This window comes from Dermacentor andersoni, chromosome 11, assembly GCF_023375885.2.
Source record: "Dermacentor andersoni chromosome 11, qqDerAnde1_hic_scaffold, whole genome shotgun sequence".
Classification (NCBI taxonomy): domain Eukaryota; kingdom Metazoa; phylum Arthropoda; class Arachnida; order Ixodida; family Ixodidae; genus Dermacentor; species Dermacentor andersoni.
In genome coordinates, this window is record NC_092824.1 from 103,116,445 (window position 1) to 103,141,471 (window position 25,027).

A 25,027-nucleotide genomic window follows, 5' to 3' on the forward strand; every position below is an offset into this window, starting at 1 on the left:
GTGACGTGCAGACGATGAAGAGAGAGACAGGAGGATCCACATAGAAATCAAGCCCTTGAGCAACGGTGCACCAATGAGTGCAAGTGTTGACGAACTGCGCGCCACCATTGGCTCACTATCACTGTCACCAATTCCCCAGCACTCTGTAAGTCTGGCATTTTTCTTTTGCATGTGTGTGTGTGCATGCACACATACTCTTGTTTCTGTTTTACTACTGTCATGATGTATAGCAGCTACTGCACTGTAAGCATTGTTTTCACACACGCCACTATGGCTCAACGTCTGTGATCTTTTGCTGAAGCACAAGGTTTTATTCCATGCCACTGTGGCCACATTTCACTGAAGGTGGAATATGAAAATGCCCAAGCACTGAGCTTGAGTGAACGATAAAGAGGGAACATTGAAGAACCTCAGCTCATCAAAATTAATATTGAGCCCTTTTCTGTGGCATCTCTTGTGCTCCCTCTGTTAGGATGTTAAATCTCATCAATTGATCGTTCCGTGTTGCATAGTTCTTTAATTTATTTGACTAAATGCTTGTTGCTCGACTAATGGTGTCATACATGACATAACACTTCCGAAATAAGAGTATTGCGAAACATTTGAAAACTATGGCCCCTGAAGTCTTATTGAAGCTAGCAGCTATAGAGCTATGGCTGTCAACTTTGGAAGTTGGTGCTGCTGTGTGGAGTTGGTTGCCACTTTATAATTTGATTATTGGCTTGCATACATGCGAAACTTTGCATGTCATATTGGGGGAAAAACAAGTAGGATGCAGTTCAGAAAGTAAACTATCAGATGAACTATCAGACCAGCTAGACCAATTGCACTAGCACGCTAACTGTAGCTATAGCTCAATTACTGCGTGCCATAGTTACATGCAGTTGCACAAAACATTTGACTGCATTTATTCCATTAATCGTGATTACTGTATATGCGGACGCACTTTCTTGTGAGTGTAACTTCAGTAAGCCTCAGATGAGGTTCAGCTTAATCAAATTTAATGCAGCCTATGTATCCACGGTAATTGACAACTTCACTGGTTTGGCTGGTTAGCTTGCCAGCCAGCCACTTGCGAAGTGAAATTTTGGGGCACTTGGCCTGCTGTCTCATATGTGTCGCACACTTCTTCAAAGAAGAGTGCTTGTCTACGTCTTCTTTCTTATTTTTCCCTTTGCCTTGTCCTTTCTCCTTTTCCCACCGACGCCGTTCTGCAGAGTCGGAGGCCAGAAACGCTGTACATCAGGCACAAGGTAGCTTGTAGTTGCTTAGTGGCATGCGGCTGGCAGTGAGTGCGTGGCTATAGCTGTGCCTGTGTTTGCCCCAAACCGCTGCCCGAGCAGTCAGGAGACCCTTTTTCTCGTTTGTAAAGCAGGCTTCTTTGCAGGGCACTGTGCCAATTTGATGGAAGCATAAGGCACTTTCGCACTCAGAGTGCTTGTAATGCTCGCTTTTCTGTAAGTCAGTTGACCGATCTGACGACAGTGCAGTCAGTTTGCATTTGACGTACTTGTAAAGCTGGATTTCCCGCAGTGCACATTGCTGATTGGATGGCAGCATAGTCAGTATTGCATTCGATTTGTATATGAAAAGATTGTGCTTCTTATGGGATGAAAAATGTAGACATGGCACTTTGGTGAATCTATGCAGCAAAGCACCACGCACCGGCTCTGCTTTGCAGTCATCTAAACTGTGATTGGTGCCACCATTAATTGGTTAACAGTGCATTACAGAGGAGCATGTTTGTCAGTGCATTTGCAAATTTGGAAAAGGCTCTGGTGTGGCTGTTCTTGAAGACGCCTTTTATTTACCATTCTTTTTCTGATGACATTTGCTCACCTAAAAACCTGGCATGTGGCCTGTAATTGAGCTTGACATGTCATGAGCTATGCATGGTCACTTACAGTGAAAAAGACGACTGTAGCTAAGTTGTCTCATCACACTCTGTCTTAATGCAAGTGTGTATGTGGTTGCGCATTAACACGTCAGCTTATCATTGAGAGCTCATGATTAGTAACTGCACCTGTTGATCTTCTTTCCTTGTTCATTTTTTTGTTTTTGTTTACCATGTGAACTATGCATGTACATGTGCATGCATCTGTGAGTATACCATGAGTGTGTATGCCACTACGTTTGTGCACAAATTTGAGCCTCTCTTCTTTTGGTTGGAAAAGGGAGAAATTTAGGCCGGTATTGCGGTTTGTGAGACATCTTGATTGCAATGTGTGTTCTTTACGTTACATATGGCATACTTATGCAATCTCTTTTTAAACTCATTGCTTCTTGATTCCCATTAGAATACTGTATATTCTCACAGTTCCCGGTAATAATATACTACATAGTAGTTTCTCTACAAATGGAGAATGTGAGTGGGTACTAACTAATGTGCCATTAACAACTTAGGTGGATGCCTGTTACTTGCTCATGTGGTAGGGATCACAAAAGAAAAGCCTGAGTTCCAGACTTTGCTTTATTTAGTCGAGGTATCGTAAGTAACTTGTTCCTCCATCTGTGTTGGATTAAACCCTAGCTTTCTACACGAGGTATCTGTGGAGATGTTTGAAAGAGGGGGCATGGTATATCTAATGTAGGTCATAAATGATGAACGTCTATAAATAGGTTGTGAAATAGTGAACGAAACGAACAAGGTTCATAATTTAGTTTCAGAATTCCTACATCTCAATTATGCGGAAGGTGTTCTGGCATAACACTCATGTTCATATTCAAGTGCAATATGTGAAACCCTGCAAAAAGATGTTGACACTCTGCAACGCTTGTAATTGGGTTGTTTCATTCATGCAGCTTTGTCTCATAGTTTAGTTAGGTAAAGCAAGGCTGATCATTGTGCGATTTTCTTTTTTGCAGCTGCCTTTTAGTAGCGGTTAACATTGCACAGACACATGGTAGCACATGCACTTGGTACCACCTACATAAACTTGGGCAGATCACGAACCTTGAAAGACAGTGCTGTTTATTTGTGCAAGGCTTTTGCTCATTGATCTCAAGTATAACCTCAACAGGTCAGTCATAGTGGTAGCAATAACAGTGTCTGACAATGACGAGGTGAAGGATGCAGCTCACTATTAGCTCTGAATTCTGGATTACAGGGCCTTCCAGATTAAGTGTGAAAAGAATATGATACTGTGAGCGCGTTGCATACGTGCATGACATTAGTGATAACATGCCAGAAGCAATAAGTAAAGGAAGCACATGACAAGCATTGCATACATGCATCGACCAACAGTCTGTACAGGAAGATCGTGTTGCATGGCCATGTGCTTGGAACTGGACGATTCCTTTTTTACTGTCTCCCTTGCAGCAGTGGCTTGCATGCCAGCTGTAGTTTCTCCTTGTGTGTGAATGCGAGATTGACAGTGCTAACACTGCAGGCACGGAGAGCGTACAACAGCGCCTCGTCGACGCCAGACGAAGCACCCAAGAGGCCAGCAAATCAAAGTTCAAAGTAAGCCTACTTTTCCTGCATATTGGAATCATTGCCCCCTTTTCATGGCTGGCAGTTTTTTACTGTTTAGAAACTTATTTGTTTACAAGCTGCTGCTGCAAGCCCTAAAAATCGGATTGCAATTGTAATTGGACAGGCAGCAATGGGCTTCGACATGGAGCTGACAGTCATAAGCAGAAAGTTTTCATTTTTCCGGAGGGGGCTGAGGCCCAACCAGCTTTCCAAACCCCTTATATATATATATATATATATATATATATATATATATATATATATATATATATATATATATATTGTTACGTGCGAAGGAGACCGTTTATAACCGTTACGGATGAAGGGGACTGTTTACTTTAGCTCGCGAAGGTGAGCGCAAGAGCAGCCAGCTGGTTGATCAACTCAGCGTAATTCTCTTCTTCCTTCCCCCACTCGGGACCGCAAGCACGTTCACCGGTCTTCGTTTTCTTCATGCGTAACAATATATATGTATATATATATATATATATATATATATATATATATATATATATATATATATATATAACCTTTGATAACAGTTGCACTTGAAGAATGGTGCACTGAAGTCATGGCCTTATATGAGCATTTACGAGACCTCATGGTAGGAAACAGTTCAATTTCACAGCCCGAGTCCTCTTGCAGCACCAAGAATCTGGCGTGTCACGGTGATGTAATATTCCCTCGTGTAATTGTCGTATACTTCACTATCACTAATACTGCTTCGCCTTTCCAGAGAAACTGCAGTCTCTCTCTCTCCCTGTGTGTGTGTGTATATGTATACACACACACTTATTTTTTTAACTGGGAGTTTCAGTATAAGCGCTGCTGCACATATGACTGCTGTTGATTCTGATTTCGAGTGAACGCGGCTTGGCCTCATTTCGGTTACTGAGTGAATTATACAGGGGGTCCCCGCTATCGTGCACAAGACTTAAAAAAAGAGCAATTGCGCTACTCGAAGAAAACCTAGTGCATATTGTTTCCAGTACAGTGTAGTAGCCGCTGAATGGACCTGTGACATCAAACTGGTCATTGGCCATGAAATCTGCTGTAAGGTAAGCTTGAGAAGTTAGTTGTATTGGTGGTCGCTCATGTAGCAGCTTCTCATCTGTCTCTTCTCATGGCGTTGTGCAAGTTTTTGAAATAGTAATGTGTCGTTTCGATGCGCTGCATTCGAAATGTTTCATTTCATTCCAGTACCTATTTCTTGCGTGCCTAAAGTGGGTGCCAGCATTCGTGGAACTGTTGTAACACAATAAATTTTTTGCTCTTCTTTTTCTTTTTTTCCGAGGGCTCATTTCAATGAAGTCTCCTATATCAAATGTGTTAAAGGGATACTAAAGAGAAAAATAATTCTAGCTGTGTTAACAGGGCATCCTTCTACAACGCCAATAAAGCCATTCCTACTGTTACAAGAGGTTAGGCAAGCCGGAAGAAGCGCAAGAACTAAAAATGGGCAGCGATGCCGCTATGGAGTTTAGGCACCAGCTCGCCTTGGCATTTGGGATTTTCATGGCATCTGCTCGGGCCTGGTTAATTGTTCACCTTTAACGATGGACTACACTGTGTTTTAAATGATCCAAGAAATGAACTTGGCAACTTTGAAAAACATTTACTGAGCCACAATGGCTCATATACAAAAAAAAAATTTAAAATCTGTGATGCCACACAGACGTACTGGTGCATAATTAAAAAAATGAGAGAGAACTTACTTTTATTTTCTCTTTCAATAATAATGAACGTATTGTGTAGTTAATGGAAATATAGTTTTAAAAGAAATGTATTCTTTATCAGTTTAGACTGATCTAGCGTTTGTTTAGTGTCACTCAAAAAAAAAAAATATTTTTGGCAGGGCCTGCGAGAGGGCCATCAGGTTTCACCTCATGGTCCCCGAGTGGGCCTAGCCAGGTGACGCTGAGTTTACTCGCGTCTCATCATCATCATCATCATCAGCCTGGTTATGCGCACTGCAGGGCAAAGGCCTCTTCCATACTTCTCCAACTACCCCGGTCATGTACTAATTGTGGCCATGTTGTCCCTGCAAACTTCTTAATCTCATCCGCCCACCTAACTCTCTGCCGCCCTCTGCTACGCTTTCCTTCCCTTGGAATCCATTCCGTAACTCTTAATGACCATCGGTTATCTTCCCTCCTCATTACGTGTCCTGCCCATGCCCATTTCTTTTTCTTGATTTCAACTAAGATATCATTAACTCGCGTTTGTTCCCTCACCCAATCTGCTCTTTTCTTATCCCTTAACGTTATACCAATCATTCTTCTTTCCATAGCTCGTTGCGTCGCCCTCAATTTAAGTAGAACCCTTTTCGTAAGCCTCCAGGTTTCTGCCCTGTTTGTGAGTACTGGTAAGATACAGCTGTTATAAACTTTTCTCTTGAGGCATAATGGCAACCTGCTGTTCATGATCTGAGAATGCCTGCCAAACGCACCCCAGCCCATTCTTATTCTTCTGATTATTTCAGTTTCATGATCCGGATCCGCAGTCACTACCTGTCCTAAGTATATGTATTCCCTTACCACTTCCAGTGCCTCACTACCTATTGTAAACTGCTGTTCCCTTCCGAGACTTTTAAACATTACTTTAGTTTTCTGCAGATTAATTTTTAGACCCACCCTTTGGCTTTGCCTCTCCAGGTCAGTGAGCATGCATTGCAGTTGGTCCCCTGAGTTACTAAGCAAGGCAATATCATCAGCGAATCGCAAGTTACTAAGGTATTCTCCATTAACTCTTATCCCCAATTCTTCCCAATCCAGGTCTCTGAATACCTCCTGTAAACACGCTGTCCCTGTCCCTGTATTCGCGTCTATTGTGGACTGAATAAAGTTGCTTCACTCACTCACTCACTCATTCACTCATGTGAGTGAGTGAGAGAGAGAGAGCGAGAGACAACTTTATTCGAGGAAACAGCATTGTTACAGAGCACAGGCCATTGCTGCTGTGTTTGATGGCTGCAGTGAGTGCATTAACTTTTCTTTTCCTTTTTTTATTCACAGGGACAGTGCAGGCATAGGCAGCGGCACGGAAGCTGACATGCTCGGCTTGTTCCCACTGGACACGAGCGCATCAACGGCCACCACGCGACTTCAAAGTCCGCTGGGCCAGGGCGAGCCACCGCCGCAGCCTTCTGCGTCGAGCAACGTGCCCTCCTGGGACCGATACGCAGGTGAGTGCAAGCATGACCAGACATGTGATTAAGAAGAAAAGAAAAAAAGAAAACATGCTTGGAAAGCGATGTCAAGACCCAGACAGGGCTGAACTGCTGTGATATCTGAAACAGCCTGACTGTTCAAAAATATCTGGTGCCTATCACATTTGCAATCACATGTTACATCAGGTCTTTTCGAGCTTGTTTTTGTTGCGTCTCGTCCTTGAGCTTCGCCTCTGTTGTTAATGTAGCCATTGTGGCCTCCATTGTAGCCTGCTTGATATGAGAAACTCTTGTAAAAGTGGTATTTTCCTCTTAAAAATGTTTGCAGCATTGAGTGACTTATTCAACGACAAGGCACCGGCCGACTCGTCGAGTTCAGAGGCCAGCAAAGGAGCGACCACCAGCAGAGGGGGAACACCAACAAGTGCCTTCACGGGGCCGGCGCTACCAAGGCCGCCGTCTAGACGATCGGAGGTGGGCCATCTTTGCGGCCACTGTATTTTCTGTGGGCTTTCTGAAATTGCTTGCTTCTTCATTCAGTAGCTTACGGACTCCCTCATTTACTAAGCGGAGGTCCAAAGAAAGATGGAGGCTTGAAGTGAATAGCAATGGTGGAGCAACAGATGTCGCTTGAGTCAACTTTCAACAAAGGGACTCGTCTTCTTGTCAAAACATTGACTCAAGTGACATCCCTTCTTCAACCACTGTTAATAAGTTCACTCACTTACTGTGTCACTCATCCACCCATTCGTGCATTTGCTTATTCATTCTCTTAATTTATTTATTTATTCATTTAATGAGTGATTGCTCACTGTCTCGCTTGCCCACTCAAGATTGCATTTACTTATCTTTTTGTAGATTGCTTTATTTGTTCGTTAGTTATTTTTCATTCGCTAATTTATTGTTTATATTTTTCTGATTCCTTACCCTCTAACACATTCATTTGTGCATTCCCTAACTAATGGGTTCATTCAATTATTAATTCATTCACAAATGTATTGTTTGTTCACTTTGTCTACTCATTCATTGATTCACTCGTCTATTGATCAGTTTAGCAGTTCAGTGGTTAGTTCATTCATTGATGTGTTATTGATTCATTGTAATTCAGAAATAATAATTTGTGTTCTTACAGGACTTATCCTGTAAATTGTAAAGTCAGCTGCATAAGTTTGTGTGACGCGGGCTTCACGACAGATGTGAATTTGCGCTCTGTTATGGCATGAAATTTGTAATTTAACGGCCCCCTGGGTATACCACAGTGGCTACTGCATATTGAAACTTTGGATTCTTAGCTGTGTGGCCAGGCCTTTTGGGAATTCAGCTTCTTTCGGCTAGTTTTGTGTCCCACGAACTGTCGTGGCTCACTGTACATGCTCCCTCTTGTGTTTGTGTGTACAATGTGAGCAGGCCGTACGTGGTCGGGCGTCACCACTGCCCATGAGCCGGACGGAGAGCGTGGGCAGCCTGAGCAGCGACTTCAAGACGACGCCTATGCCCCTGGGGTCGTCACGGGGTCCCTCGCCACTCACGATTGGCCTGTGCGACTCCATACCACTGGCTATCGCCTTCCAGGAGGTGGTACATGCCCGCTTCCGAGGAACTGACGAGACCCTCTGCCAGGTACTACGTGGCTTGCTTCGCAGTTTATGTGCCATATCGATGCAAATACAGATTCGAGATATCTTGGGCTCAGCTAAAAAAATCTTGACCAATCATGGAGAGCTAATGGTGGGTTTTGAATAAAAACAGTAGAATATAACCTTACATTATTGCGTGGGAGTATTTTGCACCATATTTTATGTAATATGTATTCACCCAGAGGTAAATGAGGGCGTAGTTAACCTGTCTGAGGCATTGGGCCTTGACCTTATGAAGGTTGAATTTTCTTAAAAAAACCATGCCCTCATGGTCTTTTGCACCTTGCAGTAAACAAGTTGAGTTGTGCACCTTGGTTAGCATAAAACACAATTTCAAATGACTTTGGGCGGCTTCATAGAGATGGCAATGCCTCTTAAACAACCGGTGATGCTGAACACGCATTAAATATTAAACGTAATATCAGCGCTGTACATGTACATCAGAAACCATGCAGGACAGCTCAATGGCGCTGTACACATATGGCACTAAGCTTCAAAGGGTTAAGAATACAGTCAAAACCTCGCAATAATGAAATTGGCGAAGAAAGCAAAAAAGTTCACTTCCGTGAGAATTTCGTTGTTGCGAAATGAGACAGCATAGACTGGGAATGCGCTGAAAAACGAAACATTATTGTCAAAGTTCCGTTAGCCTTCGTCACCGCATACGTCAGTCAGTGATGGCGGTACTACCAGGTAGTGGTATCCTCGGCTGATAGCTTTTCGGTATACTATAATTTTTTCAATATTTTGCATAACTCTGCACCAGATGCATCAGCATCTATGAGCATTGTCATTCTGCACGAAGATTGGCCCGAATTGAGCTGCATTCTCGATCTATGGCTTCAGAGATACAGTCGCTGTCACGAGATTTAACTCGACACTTGACACGTTGTCATCTACGGGGAACTGCGAGCACTGGAGAAATGCTGTCACCTATAGACGCAGAAGCGTACGGTATGAGCAACAGTGTTCCATGCATACAATAGCGCTCCTCCAGTGCATGCTGTTGCCTGTAGACATCAGTGAGAAATCTGCACGCAATGCCTGTTGGGTGGTACATAAACCATCATTCTTGAAGCAGGGGGCACATATTCTTGGACAATCACTTTTGGAGTCACAATACGGCCCCAGTGCTCAATCATGGCCGAAGGCGTGACAGCCTGTGTTGACGCCACCATCTCAAGCGCCATAAACAAGTCCGTGTCGGCGGGATGTGGATACCTTTGTAAAGGGATGCGGCCATGCCATTAGAAATGGGCGATCGACAAATAAGATGACAGCCATGTTGTGTTCGCGGTGCACACGGTTGCTTCCAGCACTTTGCTGTCCTTGTAAACAGAAATGACGCCGGCCTCGCATGTGCTTTAATGGTATTTGATGCCATTTAAGTGGGGAGAAAGTGCATTATGGGATCTAATGTTCCGTCAAATTTCATTGATACGGGATTACAGTTTAGTGATGTTTCGTTGTTGAGAGATATGAAGTGCATTGAATCCTATAAATGTTTGCTAGGGATACGGAAATGTTACATTGTGGCGACAATTTTATTGTCCGAGGGTGTTGTTATTGGGGGGTTCCACTGTAGAGTAAAGTTTGATGAATTTGTGATTGAGATAGTAGAACACTGGAGTACTAGTAGCTTAAATGGAGTGAAGGGGCAATACTTTCAGGGCAATAAATTTCTCTTAGGTTAGATGGTTTGTTAACCTGAAAGAAGAATCTTAAGGGCCGATAGTAAACACAGACTAAAGACAGAAATTACGAGCTCGGTGGCATCATCCACCACCATGTTTCAAAGGGATGCTCATAACATTGATCCATCCACATGAAATTGAACTGACTCCTTGTTTTCAGGTAAAGCTCCTGGGCGACATGAAGGTGTCCTTCCCTGCGGGTATTGTGCACGTTCTGACAAACAACCCGTCGCCAGCCACGCTAACCTTCAGGGTCAACACAGCTCGCTTTGACAATGTTCTACCCAACAAGAACCTCATCACATTGTAAGTTGCAGTTGTAGGTTTTTTGGTGAGTCCGAACAAGGCCACTGCTACAGATTTCTCAGAAAGGTTTTGCTGGCACATGTTGAAGGAGCATGCAAATGCTAACTCAAGCTGACTTGACAGCATCTCTGAGATAACTTAGTTGACTTGTGATAATTAAAAGGGCCATGAAGCACTCTTTGAACATAGTAAGAAACATTGCTGATCTGTTAATGAGGCTCCTGTGAACACATGAGCCAAATAGCATTTCACTGCACACAGCAGGAAATTTACAATTTGATGTCAAGATCAGTGAAAAATTGGTCGCCAAGTCTGTCATACAGCGTCATGGTAAGCAGGTGCATCCACAACAGCTGTTGGCTGACTATGCGATTGCAAGAATGTTCTCAGTACTAATACGATTATTGCTCATTTGTGTTAAATAAATGAAAAATATATGTCTGCGGTCTCAAAATGGCAGAAAAACCATTTCGTCTTTGCACTGTTGGTCTGCACACAACAGTTGTGCTTTGCTGTGTCTGCTGCGCATGGCCTCCGAGGTAGAATGCATAGTGTAGAAATTGCGACCCCCACGAGGTGCTGTCACAAGCCATCTTGCTGGATGAGGCCAGCGGTGCATTGCTCCCTTGCGCCTCCTTACCGCCTCCCCTGTGTAGCTTCCAGCACGCCAATGAAAATGAAAGGCGAAAGAAAGCCGCTCATCAGTCCGACAACTGTGTCTAACTTCGCTTGTGCTTGAAGGAGTGGAAAAATTTTTGTAGCAGGAGATGTGTAAAGCGACGTAGTAGTTTAGTAGTGAGGTCATTCTGTGATTAGATAGACAAATGTTTCTGTGCCCCTTTAAAGCTCAAGTAACTGTAAATTATTTTGAATTCATATTTTTGGGGCTTCTCAGGATAGAGCAATGTTGTCGTTGCTGCTGATTAAAAAAATAAAAGAAAGAATTGGCTGATGAGAGTACATTGACACATAAGAGTTGTCCAAGCATACTTGTGCATTACATTCAGGCTGCTCTGTGTCGGCATGAGATGGCGCCACTAAACCAGTTGCACCTTTTGAGATTTGATATTGGGCATGTTGTAGAGAGAGACAGAGACACTTCCTGCTCCTATTCCTAAGAGTATTCGTAACTGTAAGTCACTAGCCGATTTCACTTAAAGTGCTCCAGAAAAATGCGCTAAAGTGCCTTGCATGTTTATTTTCGTAGCGACCTCTTATGACTGTTTTGGAGCACAAGATTTAGTAAGCATGAAAATGGTGTGAAAATGAAAGTAGCAACAGCATTCTTAATACACGAAACCAGGTCCCTCAAGTGCATATGCCATGGCTGGCAACTGACCTTGATAGGTAATCCGGCATCGTGTTGACTCAGCCTGTGGAGTTCTGCTATGCAGGCATACTAGTGACACGAGCTCTTAAGAATGTCTCATGTTCTCTTGTACTAAACTCCATGCAAGGCCCCTAAGGTACGTTGAATGAATGAGTGAAAAGTCCATTGTCTTAAGTGCAATACCGTGAAACCTCATTACTACGAACAGCACATTAACAAACTTTTTAGATTAACGAACTTTTCAGAAATCCCTTGCTGACTTCTTACGGTTTCAAGGTACAAATATTTCAGTACTATAAACTTCAACATACCAAACTTTTCAGAATAACGGTCGTTATTCAGCTTCTGTGTCATGTTAACTATGAATATTAGTACTGCGAACTAATATTCCGAAGCCGGCGGATTCTTAGATTTTCATGTATCCTTCATGGCAGCCGAAACAGTAGGCTAGCAGACTACAAGCTGCAGAAAGCTTACGTTGTGGTGCACGGGTTTGGAAAACCTGAGACGTCACTCAATGAAAAAAACGTGTCAGAGAAGCTTTTTTTAATCTATTACAGAGGCTATGACACATCGGGTTTTGCGAGCGCATGCTATGCCCAGGCAAGTGTCTCATAGCAATGGAGGCCTGTCTCTTCCTTCTTTCCCACTTCTCTCTGTGGCCATACCAGCTACACACATGCGGTGAAATGTAACCTCTGTATTCGCGGGGATGCCACACGGTCACATGCTTGCGCTTTGGAATAGTTGCCTGCCCCGAGTGACACAGTTGCGGTGTCCATGGCAAGGAATGGGAAAAACAAATGTACAAGAAACATTGTGCTTTGGAGCAACGTGGAGCTTCCTCTCTGTCAGTAGTTTTGTCAGCGTCTGTTTACGCACGTCGCTCTATTATACGGTGGTGCAGGGCGGCAGAATCTATGAAAAATAGCAACAGCGTAGGCCGAGAGCCAACAGCAGCATTTTCGTGGATAGCTCGAACGGTGACAATGTATGAACTGATGGATTGATGGGTGGAAGGATTAATTTTGGGGCTTCCACTATAACGACCTCTCAGAATAATGAACGACTTTCGGCGGTCCCGTGTCATTCATTATATTAAACTTTGATTGTATCTGGAATCTAATCACTATCTGAATGCATAATAATTAGAGTTGTGTAAACTCGCTAACAGGATGAATGGGAGTCATATCGTAAATTCATGAATTGAATTAAGTTGACTGCTGTATTTCATATATGGTGTTTCCTATGGTAAATTATGGTAAGCAAACTGAAAATAGCTGTGGCATGGCTAACTGATTTGTTGATGAAGCTGGTACACACCGGTAGGCCGAACAAGCTCCAGGCTTCAGCACTAAAGAGTTAAAGGTTAGTGCTGTGACGTGCACTTGGTGATAGTATATTTTTGGGTCATTGTCACAGCTGGCTGTCTCATTTGTTTCCTGCTGGTGCCTCGCAGGGACGCGAGTCAGTCGACGAGCGACCGGTGTGTTTACGAGTTCAACATGTCGTTGCTGACGGGCTTGCTGCGGCGGCAGCACGAGCAGACACCGTCGGCGTCCTACTTCAACATCGACATCCTCAAGTACCACGTGCGGGCGGGGCCTGGTGCTCGGTCGGCGCCCCTGCACCTGGTCGCCTACTGGAAGACGCAAGAGGACAACACAAACCTCAAGGCAAGTTCCTTGCCACACATCATGAGGTCTCGGCACGCCCACATACCGTATTTATTAGAATCTAGGCCAATAGTCTTTTTCACATAATCGTATACCAAACTCTAGGGTCGGCTTAGAGTCGAGGCTATTAAAAAACGCTACAGTTTGTAATTGAAAACGATAAATATGATGCATAGCTAGCGCCACCTAGAAAACTCAGTATCGCAGCCACTACTAGCCGCATCAGTAGCCAACTTAAGCACACGAGCGACGTCCCTATTTTGACCAGTGTCGTGTCGGCGTGCGGCGTGGCCCGTAGCATGGTGTCCCATGGCCCATTACAGAAAAAGTAACGAAATCGAACTTTCATCATGCAACAATTTGCTGTGCCGCAGCAACGTCTTTCTTTTTTTTTACATCTTTTGTGGAGTGGGGGCACTGAAATGAAAAGGAGAGCATGCTGGCCACAATCGAATGCCTACTTTGGGCACCTAATGTGACTACCAAAGAATGTCGAAGAATATGTGTAAATATGACATGTAAAGCAGCAAACGGTTGCTGCTTTTGCTATTTTATTTATTTTTCCCTCTTGAGTGCTATTTACTGTGTCTGTGAGCTAATGCGCTCTCCCTTCTGCTGCAGATTGACTACGAGTACAATGCCAAGGCCCTGAGCCTGCCGGCGGGCACTGGGGCCACTGGGGTGAGCCAGCCTGCGTCAGCAAATCCAGCACCATCGGCACCGGGGCTTCCGCCATTGACAGGACTATGTCTGGGCGTGCCCATGGACGGTGGTGTAACTAGTGTGCAGGTCTGTAACACTGAATTGCGCAAGCGTTGGAGAACTGTGCGGAGTTCTTCAGTGACTTTGTGTGCACAAATGATCGAACTTGCTGTCTTTTGCTTTGATTAGTGCAAGAAAGAGAACAGAAATATGTATCTTGCCTTTGGCACTCTGTGCAAGGAGAAATGACTCTGCTGTTGCACTTTCAGAGTGCCAGAAAGGTCTCAAGGCCTCTCCATTGCTTTGGCATGGTAATCAATTAATAGAGCAACTTACCAATCAGTCAGTCAACTGAGCAACTGACAAATCAATCAATTGATCAGCCAACCAACTCGTCAATCAGTCAGCCAATGAGTCAACTGAACAATCTATCAGTCAACAAATCAACCGACTAACTGATCAATCAAGAAATCAATCAACCAGTCAACCGAGCAACTGACAAATTAGGCAGTCAACCAACCAATTAATAGATCAGTCGGTCAGTCAACCAGCTGATCAACCAACCGATCAATCAGTCAACCAAGCAACTGACCAATCAATCCACTGATCAATCAATCAACTGAGCAACTGACCAGTCAATCAGTAAATCAAGCGACCAACCAGCCAGTCATCCCAGCAGTCAACCAGTGGACTTATCAAACAGTCAGCTAATCAGCTGACTAACAGGCCAATTAGTCAACATAGCAACTGACCAGTCAGTAGGGTGACAAACCAAGCAACTGATCAATAAAAAAAAATGATTCAGTCAATCAGTCAATCAGCAGCTTTGAGGAGGCCTAACAAGTTTGTGCTGTGACCTTGCGTGTGCACAGGCCAAGCCTTCGTGTGTGTGGAACGGGGAGACCCAGCGGGCCCTGTGGAGGCTGAACGACCCGCTGGGCGGGACGGCAGGCGGTCAGCGGGGCGGGTCCGTGCTGGCACGCTTTGCCCTGTCACGAGGCCCCTCTACGCCTCGCCCCCTGGAGGCACGCTTCCTCTGTGAGGGAGCAACACTGTCCGGTGCCAGCTTTGAGCTGATTGGCCAGGGCTATCGCGTGTCTCTAGTCAAGAGGCAAATATTGTCGGGTGAGTAGCCACTGAGCTGTCTTTTATGTTGTGCATGTGTGTGTGTGTGCACACACCTTCAAGCAGCTGCTGTCAGTGTAAATTCAGAAAAGTTGAGAATGACTAGAAAAACAACAGACCATTTTTTAGAATTAAAAAATGTACGGGATATGCTATGTGTGTACTGGATGGAATTATGTACTTAATTTTCACATGTGTTGTAACTTATGCTCTGTTATTCTTAAAATGATGTATAATAAATATATGTGTGCCCACCCCTTATGTAATGCCCCTATGGGGCTTTTAAGGTAATAAAATGAAATGAAATGAAAAGCATTCTAGTGTTTCTGGGTTTGCTTGCTGTTGCGACAGTGACCTAGTTTAGGCTCCTAAATGTATGTTTGGGACTGTGCCATGCTTAGAAACCGGCTGCAGAGCACTATTGCGCTCATGCAACATGCATAACAGGGTATGCTGTCCAGATTTTTTTTTTTTTTTTTTTTCAATTTCAACATGCATTGATGGTATTCCTCCTGTGACTGCTTAATGCATGTAAGTTTGTTTCCACGAGATCTCAAGGTTAATAAATGGTGTAGTGAGAGAGATGAGAAAACACATTAAAATAAACGAACAAGGTCTCTTAATAGAAACAAAAAAGGAGATTTTGGGTGGGCGACACAGGTGGCAGTCTGGCTGTAATGGTTTCCTGAGCTCCCCATGTAACCCTGAAAACCAATTTCAATGTTTCTGCATTTCTACACGTTGTAATGTAGTGACTTCTGCACATCCGTGCTGGACTTGTCAGTTATCCTTTTTTGAGCTTCCGCACCACTTTGGCCATAAGGTGTGCAAGAGGCTCAGTTGCTGTTAGAAAATTACTAATAGAAAATGTTTTTACTGCAAATGTCAGGTCAGGTGACAGAATTACTTCTGCCTGGATTTATGCCATCTCCTTGAAGCACGTCCCAGACAACCTTCGTTGGGGTGTATTCTCTGATAATTTTAATAGTTCAGGAACCTTCCTTTGGTTTCCCAGAGATACGGTGCATCAATGTTAATGTGAAATTCTTGTATGATGAATAGATTTCTAATGCCCATTCATATTTGACCCTAGGGGTCATCTGTATGTCCTATGCGGAAGTGTAAATGTAATAAGGTTTACTTTCACATGGTGCCTTCACAGTTGTGATGAGCACCCATTGATGCCCCCGCATTTCTGCGGCCTGTCCTTGTCAGTCAACAGTGCAAAAGTGCACGACATGCAAATTTTTGTCACAGTGCGATGTTTTAGAGTGAAGTTTGTCAAGAATGCATAATGCAACCGTTTAGTTCCAGTACTACTGAAAACTGGTCCTTTTCATGCCTCATGTACGCTCGGTTTACATGCAGGCAAATACCTATGTGAGCCGTGACATTTGCCCGCGACGGCGATGACGGGCCGTCCCCTACCACCTGTCCCCGCTTCCCCGCCGTCAAGCCCCGACGAACAAGACAGCAGCGCTCCGCAACCAACCATGGCGGCGGCGGCGGCGCCTGTGCCGGTCGCTGGTCCGACCGACGAGCGTGTCGCCACTCCGCCTCCCCCCTCCTTTGATCCACCTCCTCCGCCCCTGCCCCCACTTCTCCTTCGGAGACCTTCCTGCGAGGTCCTCCAGCCTCCTCTCACTCAAACCCAACCCGCCCCTGAAGCTCCGCCTCTTGTCGCTCAAACCCGCTGTACCGCGACCGATGTCCCGTCCCCACCCCAGCAGCAGCAGCAGCAGCACCAGGCCTCGCCTCCCCCTATATTCGCCCCGGCTCACATCTCGGCCCTCACCGTCACCGTCGTCGCAGCCAGCGTCTTCTGCCTAGCCTTGCAAATTGTGGCACTCTGGCGACGTAGCAGTTAGTAGGTCAACGAGGAGAAAACTCGACAAAAGTGTGCACGCACATACCCACCACTAGGGTGTGAGGACAGAGAACGGCACTTATTGTCCTTCTCGATTTTCCTTCGCTCCATGTCCTCCCACTTGCCGAGACGAGAGAGAGTTTGACAAGAGCCGACAAATGTTCCCTCTTGTAGACAAAATGTCGAAGCGGGCTATCTTGTGTCCATTTACTTGTGAAAACTTGCAGTCATTGCATCGTGCCCATCCTATTTCATGCTGCGGAGATGACCTCTGGAAGGTGCCCGTGGTACACAACGGTTGTGGTAGATGCCCGGTGGATACAGACCTTTCTTTCAAGACGACGCGAGCCAGAACATGTTTTCCCCGAGTGGCGACGGTGGTGGCGGCGGTGACGGCGGCAGCGCAGATGTGACCGGCTTCATGGCAAACCTCGTGCAAAAATGTTTTCCTTCTCTTGTTGGCTTGTCGCTGACGGTGTAATATAAACTGACTGACGGTCGCACTTGCCCTGCTGTGTTTTCACCGTGCATTGTGTACATAGAGAGGATATTTTTTAACGAGACTCGATCCCTGTCTTTTTGCCTTATGCCTCCTTTGTGCTTTGCCTCCTGTTCTGCCTGCAGTCTGCCAGTTGCCATTGCAGACGATGTGTTCGCAGACTAATTACTGCTGCGGTTACCGTTGCCTCCGCCGTCGCATTGTCCGTGTTTTCCCGCGTGACCTTGTAAATATTGCAGTTAAAGAGAGACCACCTCAAGAACAGCCTGAAGTTGCTGCTTGCTCTTTCTCCCTCGTTTTAATTAAATAACTTGTCGCTTGTTCGGCAATTACTTGTTTGCTCTAGCCTTTATCTTTATTTTTTGGAATGAATGCGTTGTTTAAATGTACCATCTGTTGTTGCTTGACATTTGTCTAACCTTAAGTATATACATAAATATATACATTATATATATATATTATATATATACACACACAATGTTGTTGATTTGATGGAATGCTTTGCTTTACATGAGCAACAAAAAAATAAAACTCGGAAAACAGCTTGTGGAGGAAGCAATAAAATTGCTGCCTTTCAGAGCAAGAACTGTCTTGTGTTTTTTTTGCAAGGTCCGTTAGTAGAGTGTGAAACCCTTGAATGTGAAACTGCCATTTTTCAAGGCTTTAAAAGCCCTTGAGTTTCTTTCATGTCGTACTTTGAAATTCTTTAATGCTGTTTTGGGCTGAGCTTAGCGAATTTCATTTGTGTATTCGACAACGAGGTCTGTGGAAGCCAAGAGCCTGTCCAATCAAATTAGCATCTTGTTTGTGGTGGCCATGGCAGTATCACGCAACGTGATTGAGGCCAAACTTGTCGCCCCGACACGTGATTGCACGTCAAAGTGCACGGTTGGTTTTAGCATTCCCGTTCTGCAGGCAGAGCCACAGCAGGGCAGCCGAACAAGCGGGCATCGAATAAAAACTACTGGGAACCAAACATCTCGGCAAAACTAGATTCTTGATTCGTGACCTCGATGCAAGAGGTCACTTGTTGGGCCACCACTGAGCAAATGTGTGAGCTTTGCGGACCGTTTGTATCCATGCCAGTATCCATAGAGCTTCCTACAAACTTTACTGCAGGGAACTCTGGCGCTAGTTTCTATAGGAGCTGCAGGCATGGTGGTTCAGCTAGCATCAGAATGACGGTTAGTACATGGATGTGCCTAAACTTTACCTTCGAATGGCTTTGTGACCCTCAAGTCAATCATATTCAACAAGTTAAGGCATTTTAAATGCGATAATTCATAATAATCCGCATGTGCAGTGTTATTGCGGTCTGCATTGAGAAATATAGGACTGCTTTAAAATTTGGGCCAATACAGGCGGATAAAGCTGAACAAATAAATCTACAAGAATGTTTGAAGCCACAAGCTCAAAGATCAGACGCATCCATGTACTATACATAATTCCCGTGGTAGCTGAACAATCTCGGTGCCCTTTAATAATTTTAACTGGAGTCTCCGTGGTGGTAGTTAATGCAAAAAGGGTTTGGGGAGCACATTTCTTTTTCGCTGTGAAATAAAAAAAAATGCTCATTGTTCAGGGGAGTGCTTAGTTTTCAAGATGTGTGACATCTTAGTGCTTTAATCCTTAAAAATACTTTGAAAAGTCCTTGAATGTCCTTTAATTTTCTCCAGAAAGGCTGCTACGGGCCTTCTTTTACACACTTGGTTGGAAACGGTGAGAATCGGGTAGAAGGTGTTGTGGCTCAAGCTAGTTGCTGTTCCTTGTCTATGTATTAATGACATTAGTTTCCGAGGCTGTAAAAATGAAGTGCCACATGAAGAAGCTTGGCACTTCCAACAAAAGGTGCTTCCAATAAATGAGCCCCCTTCCTCCCCTCTTTAAGGTGCACGAAAAGAATGTATGAAGTCGAGCTGGACTTAAAGATTAGGTTTCTGCAATAACGAACTTGTCATTCACAAAAAGAAGAGAGCTTTTGTAGGTGAGAAAATGGAGCAAATTGAAAATCAGTAGTGACACCTGTTGTGCATTATGGTACCTCTCATGCGACGTCAGCACTGTCTGCAGCAGCCTAGAGGGAGGCCACATAGAGATTCCGTCAGCTTGTCTGTTTTGGCTTGAGCGGTTCAAATTATCAGAGGGGCCTTTGTTGGAAATTTTCAACGCAACAGTGATATATTGGCACACAGAAAACGAGGATAGACTTGTAGACAAGTAATCTATTGATCTAGGTCAAATAAATATTTTCTTTTGGTGTTCCTTTAAGCCATGTGATGTCAAAAAATTCGAAACAACAACAAAAAAAAAGCTCAAACCATTTTCATCCATTTATCGGCAGTCAGAGCCTCTTTGGTTGAGCAATTTTTTCCTTCCATACTTTAAGCATGCAAATACTCTACAAGCTCAGCTCATATGTACCAACAGAAACAAAAGATTATGGATGCAGGATCTGAAAAAAAAAATTTTCAGGGCCTGCGCATGTAGCCTACATTTCAAATGCATACCTGTACTAGTGTATGCTACCAACATAGTGTTGTACTGCTTTAATGGCTGCTGGCTGAAACTGAGTTGACATTGAACCTTCTTGCAGAACCCACAGACCCCACCTGTGCAAAGAAGGTTCACGAGCCTTTGTGCATGTCACAATGGGCTTCTTTACTGTTGCTTACTTTTGTTGCGTTTTTGTTTTTGGCACATAATTTAATCTCTATTTAAAGTTATTTGCTTGCAACTTCAAGCACATTAATATTTTTTGGACTCTGAGGTGTCTGGGGTTATTCTCCACTAGAGAAATGGAGCATTTTGTACCCCTAAGTATTGGTGGCCTTTTTGAAGGTTGGAATGTGCGTGTCAATTTGCCTAAAGCTAGGATGAATATTCAGTGGCACATCAGTAGCTAAGTTTCCTCTATGCTACTGTCAAAGTATCTCATTAAATGTGATTCTGATCACTTGACTCTTGAAGAATCTGTTGGCACACTATATATTCTTGAGGTGGCCCGCAGTAATAGTTGCTATGTGGCTATGATATTTTGACGACTGAGCACGAGTTCAGAATGCAGCTGTCAAGGACAGGGATTGAACTGATTGGGGCAAAATGCAGAAGTGCATTAGATTTAGGTGCATGCAATAATGAATGCCAGGCAGTCAATACTTCCAGAGCAATTCGTTACAGCGTCCCTCACAGTCCATTGAGCAGCTTTGGGACATGCCGTCAGTTGATCTTGGCACGAAAGTTGGAGAAAATTTTTTTGCACGAGTGTAAACCTTGCCCTTTGTCTGCGATTGTGCTTAAGCTGACTTTGTGAAGTCTTCGGAAGGTGTGTACTCAATGGCAGTTAAGGCATATTTGACTGGCCATAATATAGTGCTTTGGCAGAGATTCAGTGGTTATGCAAGACAGCAACTAAGCTTTGCTGAGTGCATAAAGGTGGGCTTAGATGGTGATCATGAAGCATGAATTTGAGCCGCTTACTCTTATAATACAGCTTTAATGCAGTATTTCACGGCCCTAGTACCTCTACCAGAGCGCTTTGAAGTGACCACTCGAATATGGGTCATTAATTGTTGGCATTGTTCTAGTAACATTAGTTGAAGGGTACTAAAAGACAAGCAACAGTACCTGCTGCTTTCTGGTGTGAGTCAGTGTGCTTATAGTGTGCTTTCCATGTGGAAATAAGAAATGACATTGATCTCATGATATCGATGCTACTTTATTTAGCGAATGCCGCGCATACTGCGTTAAAAATAATGAAGTAGTTCGGATTGGTAAGGGCGACACAACAAGCACAACAGGGAGATGGAAAGAAATTTGATCGCAACCACTTCATAGGGTGGTGGGACAGCTGACAAGCAGCGGCAGCGATTAGGTGGCAGTTAGCGGAGTCGGATGCCATTGTCATGGAAGCAACGTGGCGATGTCTACCAGATGCCGGATGATCGTCCTCCCGGTGGGTTGTGCACACGGATGGCGGCTCTAGAGCCTTTGTCGTCATCGATCTGGGCACCTGGATTTAAAATGAACACACTATTAGGAGAAAGAAAAGGGAGCTCTTTAACAAATCTTCATGAATCAATTCTGTCTTGTCCCAAGACCTTTTTGCTCTCTGTACGTTCATCATAAATGCTACGCTAACAATGCAACTCGCCCAACTTGCTGGAGTCCTCAAGAGGTTGGAAGGAAAAGGTAACAGTTAGCTGTTCAGAAACAAAACAATCTTTAAAATTTCTATTTACATAGGGCTGGTCTGGTACCCTCGCCAATTTGTTCTTTTCACAGAGAAGATGAGACCATAGAAAATTTTTTTTCATGTTGAAGATTTCTAAGAAATCAAACCTTAGAGACATCACTCTGCCTTCTTGGATTAGCTTGAACTGCTCCGAACTTGCTATCCTAGGGTGTCTCAACTCTTGGGCACAGTGAGGTGAAGGTTTTCACTGCACTCCAGAATTTTCTTGCTGGATCAGTGATATTTAAACGGTAAATGCAATTTTAATGTTTCCTTTTCTTTCAGCAACTTGATTTCAAATTGTTTTATTTTTATGTTTTAAACTTAATCCTACATTCTCCTAAAATCATTCTTCCAACACATACATATACCTGCTAACATATACCTACACAAGGTTTGTTACTCCTTACATTTAATATCTGGCCATTCCCCCAGAGCGGGTGTGCCAGTAAACCCAAGGATCTACATTTACAAAACGTACATATATGTACAGAGTACTAGAAAGTATTCTATAAATAAACGGCTATCTTATGCCTCACTTTTTGCGAAAATTTAAAGGTGTAGGGTTCAGAGTGCTTCCAGGTTAATTGGATCCTCTTTAAATTTAATAAGTCGGCCTCGCCGTTCTACAAAAGAATCGAAATAGACGGAATCTAGTTAAATGAGCTGTGAAGACTGACGTCAGAACTTCACCACGCTCCGCAGGCTCTGAGGCCGCCAGCTAAGCAGCGCAGTTAGTGTCAATAAAACCACGACAGAGTTCTGCATTTCACGGTGCTGCATATGTTGATCGAGATGGCAGTGTTTCGCTTTGGCTCAGTCATAGAGTTTCGCAGCCGGCAGGACACGGAGAAAGTTGTCCATACTCTATTGCATTGAAATGTGGCGCCGCGGCATGGCGCTGCAGTTCTTGTTCTTGCAGGCCTGTAAATATATAGGGGGGTCTTGTTCTCTTTTGGCGCCTTCCGCTTTCGCATTGCGCGCCAAAAGTCAAGTGAGTTGGGGAGGTTGTGGATCGAGTGAACGTGGAGGTTGAAGCTTCTTGGCTGCATGAAACGTGAGGTACTGTAACAGCGCAGCTTTATTTTGGCAAGTAGCTTTCCTTTTTACGTGAAACAAGTACATATATTCCTTGAAAGCCGTGAAGCGCGATTTGAACCGCCGCAACACGTAACGTTATTCGAGGTTTCGGATTACCATGTTCCAGGCACGATAATCGATGTAACGTGTTTCAGACTGATTTATTTCGTTTCTGCAAGTTTATCTGAGATTGTTTGCAGCATTTTTCACCCATTTCAAAGGTGGTATGGGGGCCAGAACTCTGCGACGAACGCGAACTGTGTGTTCTAGCTGCCAGCGGCTCGATGGGGCAGTGATCAATTATAAAATAACACTGTTGTGTACTGCAGTGATAGCGCTTTTTCACGATTTATCTGCTCTACAAAAGACGTGATTTATGTTAACAGCAGCCAAAGAACTGCTTGGCCCAGTTTGAACCGTGCCAATCGATGTAATATATGTGTTTTGTCCCTTTTTAATGGCAGGCACACTTCTGGAACCTTGCAGAATTGCAGACAGTTTCTAGCTAAACTTAATTTAATCATCAGATAATCAAGTTGGTTTTTATAGTTTTGACGAAGCGTAGTTGCACGGCGGTACGAGTAAAAATGCTAGCATTATGTTCTTTGTTATTTGCAAGAGCGGTCTTCACAGTGTTGTGGCAATGTGTTAGACATGTAGATGTCACATGTTTTGGTGATTTGAAAGCTTTTCTTGTATGATGGCACACAATACACGTGCCTATGTGTATTGTCACTGATAGCATTTAAGGTTACTAGTATTAATTTGCCAGTCTGTGGCGTCCAGCCTACGTATTTCGCATATTACTTCTGCTCATCATAAGTTTCTCAAACTCGCATTACGTTCAGTGTAGTGCAAAATTGCTAATACAGAGGGTTGTTAAGTTGGAAGTTTGAAACAATGGCTTTTTTTTGTCTTTTATCTGAGCACTTTAATTCCTCGGTTATTTAACCAAATTTATGTGCTCTTCATAGACAGGCCGCAACAAATGAATAGTGTTGAAAGGTAATTTTATGAGCGATAAAATGGGTTTGGAGTATATGTTCCCCATGAAACACCAAGGTGAGTCATGGATTTGTACAACCTGACATGCACAACATTGCTAAGGGGTGATAGGCATATTGACGTGCTGTTACATAAAAGGTATTTCCCTGTAAAACAATATCTGCCTAGTTGCTAGGCAAATTTTAACCTGTAAATCTGCCATTCAGAACTTGCTTTCGTAGAATTTTGCTATTTCAAAACTGTGTAAGTTACACAATGAAGCATAGCATATTTAATCCCCAGTATTATATTGCATCCTTTCTTTTTTTATTGAGTGTCATGCTTTGTGGTTTAATTACAAGTCTGAAGCGGCCTACCCACAGTCCTAATTCAGCCTAAGGAAGTTGTCATGGAGTGTCCCAAGTAGTATAACAGCACTATGGATGAAGCAAGCTGCAGCCCGCAAGAAAGTGTGATTGTCGAGGACAGCCATGCATCGGACAGGCACAAGGAAACCATGGAGGGTAGTCTTAGCAACCTGTCTTAAACCACTGCTTGTCGGTTGGGACCTTTTTCTGTGCAGTCACACTCACGTTTAAACACTCAAGTGTCCCTATCGAGTATTTTTCCAGTGTTGAGCTCTAGTCAGGTGCTAAACATAAAAAGTTAATAGAGAGCTGCTAGACTGTCCAGACTGTTAGAACGTAATACAGGCTTACAGAATAGCGGAGACATTGATGGCTGAAGCACCCATGGTAGCCATCATCTTGTGCTGCTTTCTTCAACTACAATGTGTCAAAAGTTAGGTGTAGTAAGTGTCATTCTCAAAAAAATGGAAAAAAAATATATTTTATCCACTACTATACTCTAATGATTGTTGCTGCTGATGCCTTTGCATCAGCACATAAATGCAACATAGTTGTGGCAATAATAGTTCTGTGTGCTCTATCTGATGCCACTGTCACAACATGGCATCACCAGTGCTGCTGTGTGAGGCAGCCTTCATCCACACATGCACTATACCACTGTTTTAGGGTACTGACAGCTCCAAAAGTGTTGCCACTATTTACCACCAAATTTGGCAGATCGTAATCTTGATTCCCAATTTGGCTAGAAGGCACGTTGCATTGCTATCTATTGACATTTGCCGATAATGGCATGAGATAGTAAAATTTCTTTATTTCATTCATGTTGCAGTGTGCGAAGAAAACCTGCATACACCTACAGCAAATATGTTGCCTTTAAATAAGAA

General features: G+C 43.8%; 2 protein-coding genes across 8 annotated transcripts in view; one reads left to right on the top strand and one right to left on the bottom strand.

The window, feature by feature from the left end:
* The window catches only part of LOC126538991 (F-BAR domain only protein 2), an 86,183-nt gene extending 68,117 nt beyond the window's left edge, over positions 1-18,066 (top strand). For 5 of the 6 annotated variants that reach the window (XM_055075242.2, XM_055075243.2, XM_055075245.2 and 2 more), the window contains 11 exons: positions 12-145; positions 1,218-1,253; positions 3,390-3,463; positions 6,490-6,659; positions 6,973-7,118; positions 8,052-8,264; positions 10,136-10,281; positions 13,071-13,287; positions 13,909-14,076; positions 14,862-15,114; positions 16,483-18,066. In XM_055075242.2, coding sequence (XP_054931217.1) covers positions 12-145; positions 1,218-1,253; positions 3,390-3,463; positions 6,490-6,659; positions 6,973-7,118; positions 8,052-8,264; positions 10,136-10,281; positions 13,071-13,287; positions 13,909-14,076; positions 14,862-15,114; positions 16,483-16,505 — 1,580 coding nt within the window. In that variant the 3' untranslated portion in view covers positions 16,506-18,066. The remainder of the gene's footprint in view (positions 1-11; positions 146-1,217; positions 1,254-3,389; positions 3,464-6,489; positions 6,660-6,972; positions 7,119-8,051; positions 8,265-10,135; positions 10,282-13,070; positions 13,288-13,908; positions 14,077-14,861; positions 15,115-16,482) is intronic. The other variant, XM_055075244.2, reaches the window with a different exon arrangement.
* A 3,110-nt stretch (positions 18,067-21,176) lies between these two features.
* LOC126539200 (dihydropyrimidinase-like) overlaps positions 21,177-25,027 on the bottom strand; it is a 54,904-nt gene continuing 51,053 nt past the window's right edge. For both annotated transcript variants that reach the window (XM_050185946.3, XM_050185945.1), the window contains one exon: positions 21,177-21,489. In XM_050185946.3, coding sequence (XP_050041903.1) covers positions 21,404-21,489 — 86 coding nt within the window. In that variant the 3' untranslated portion in view covers positions 21,177-21,403. The remainder of the gene's footprint in view (positions 21,490-25,027) is intronic.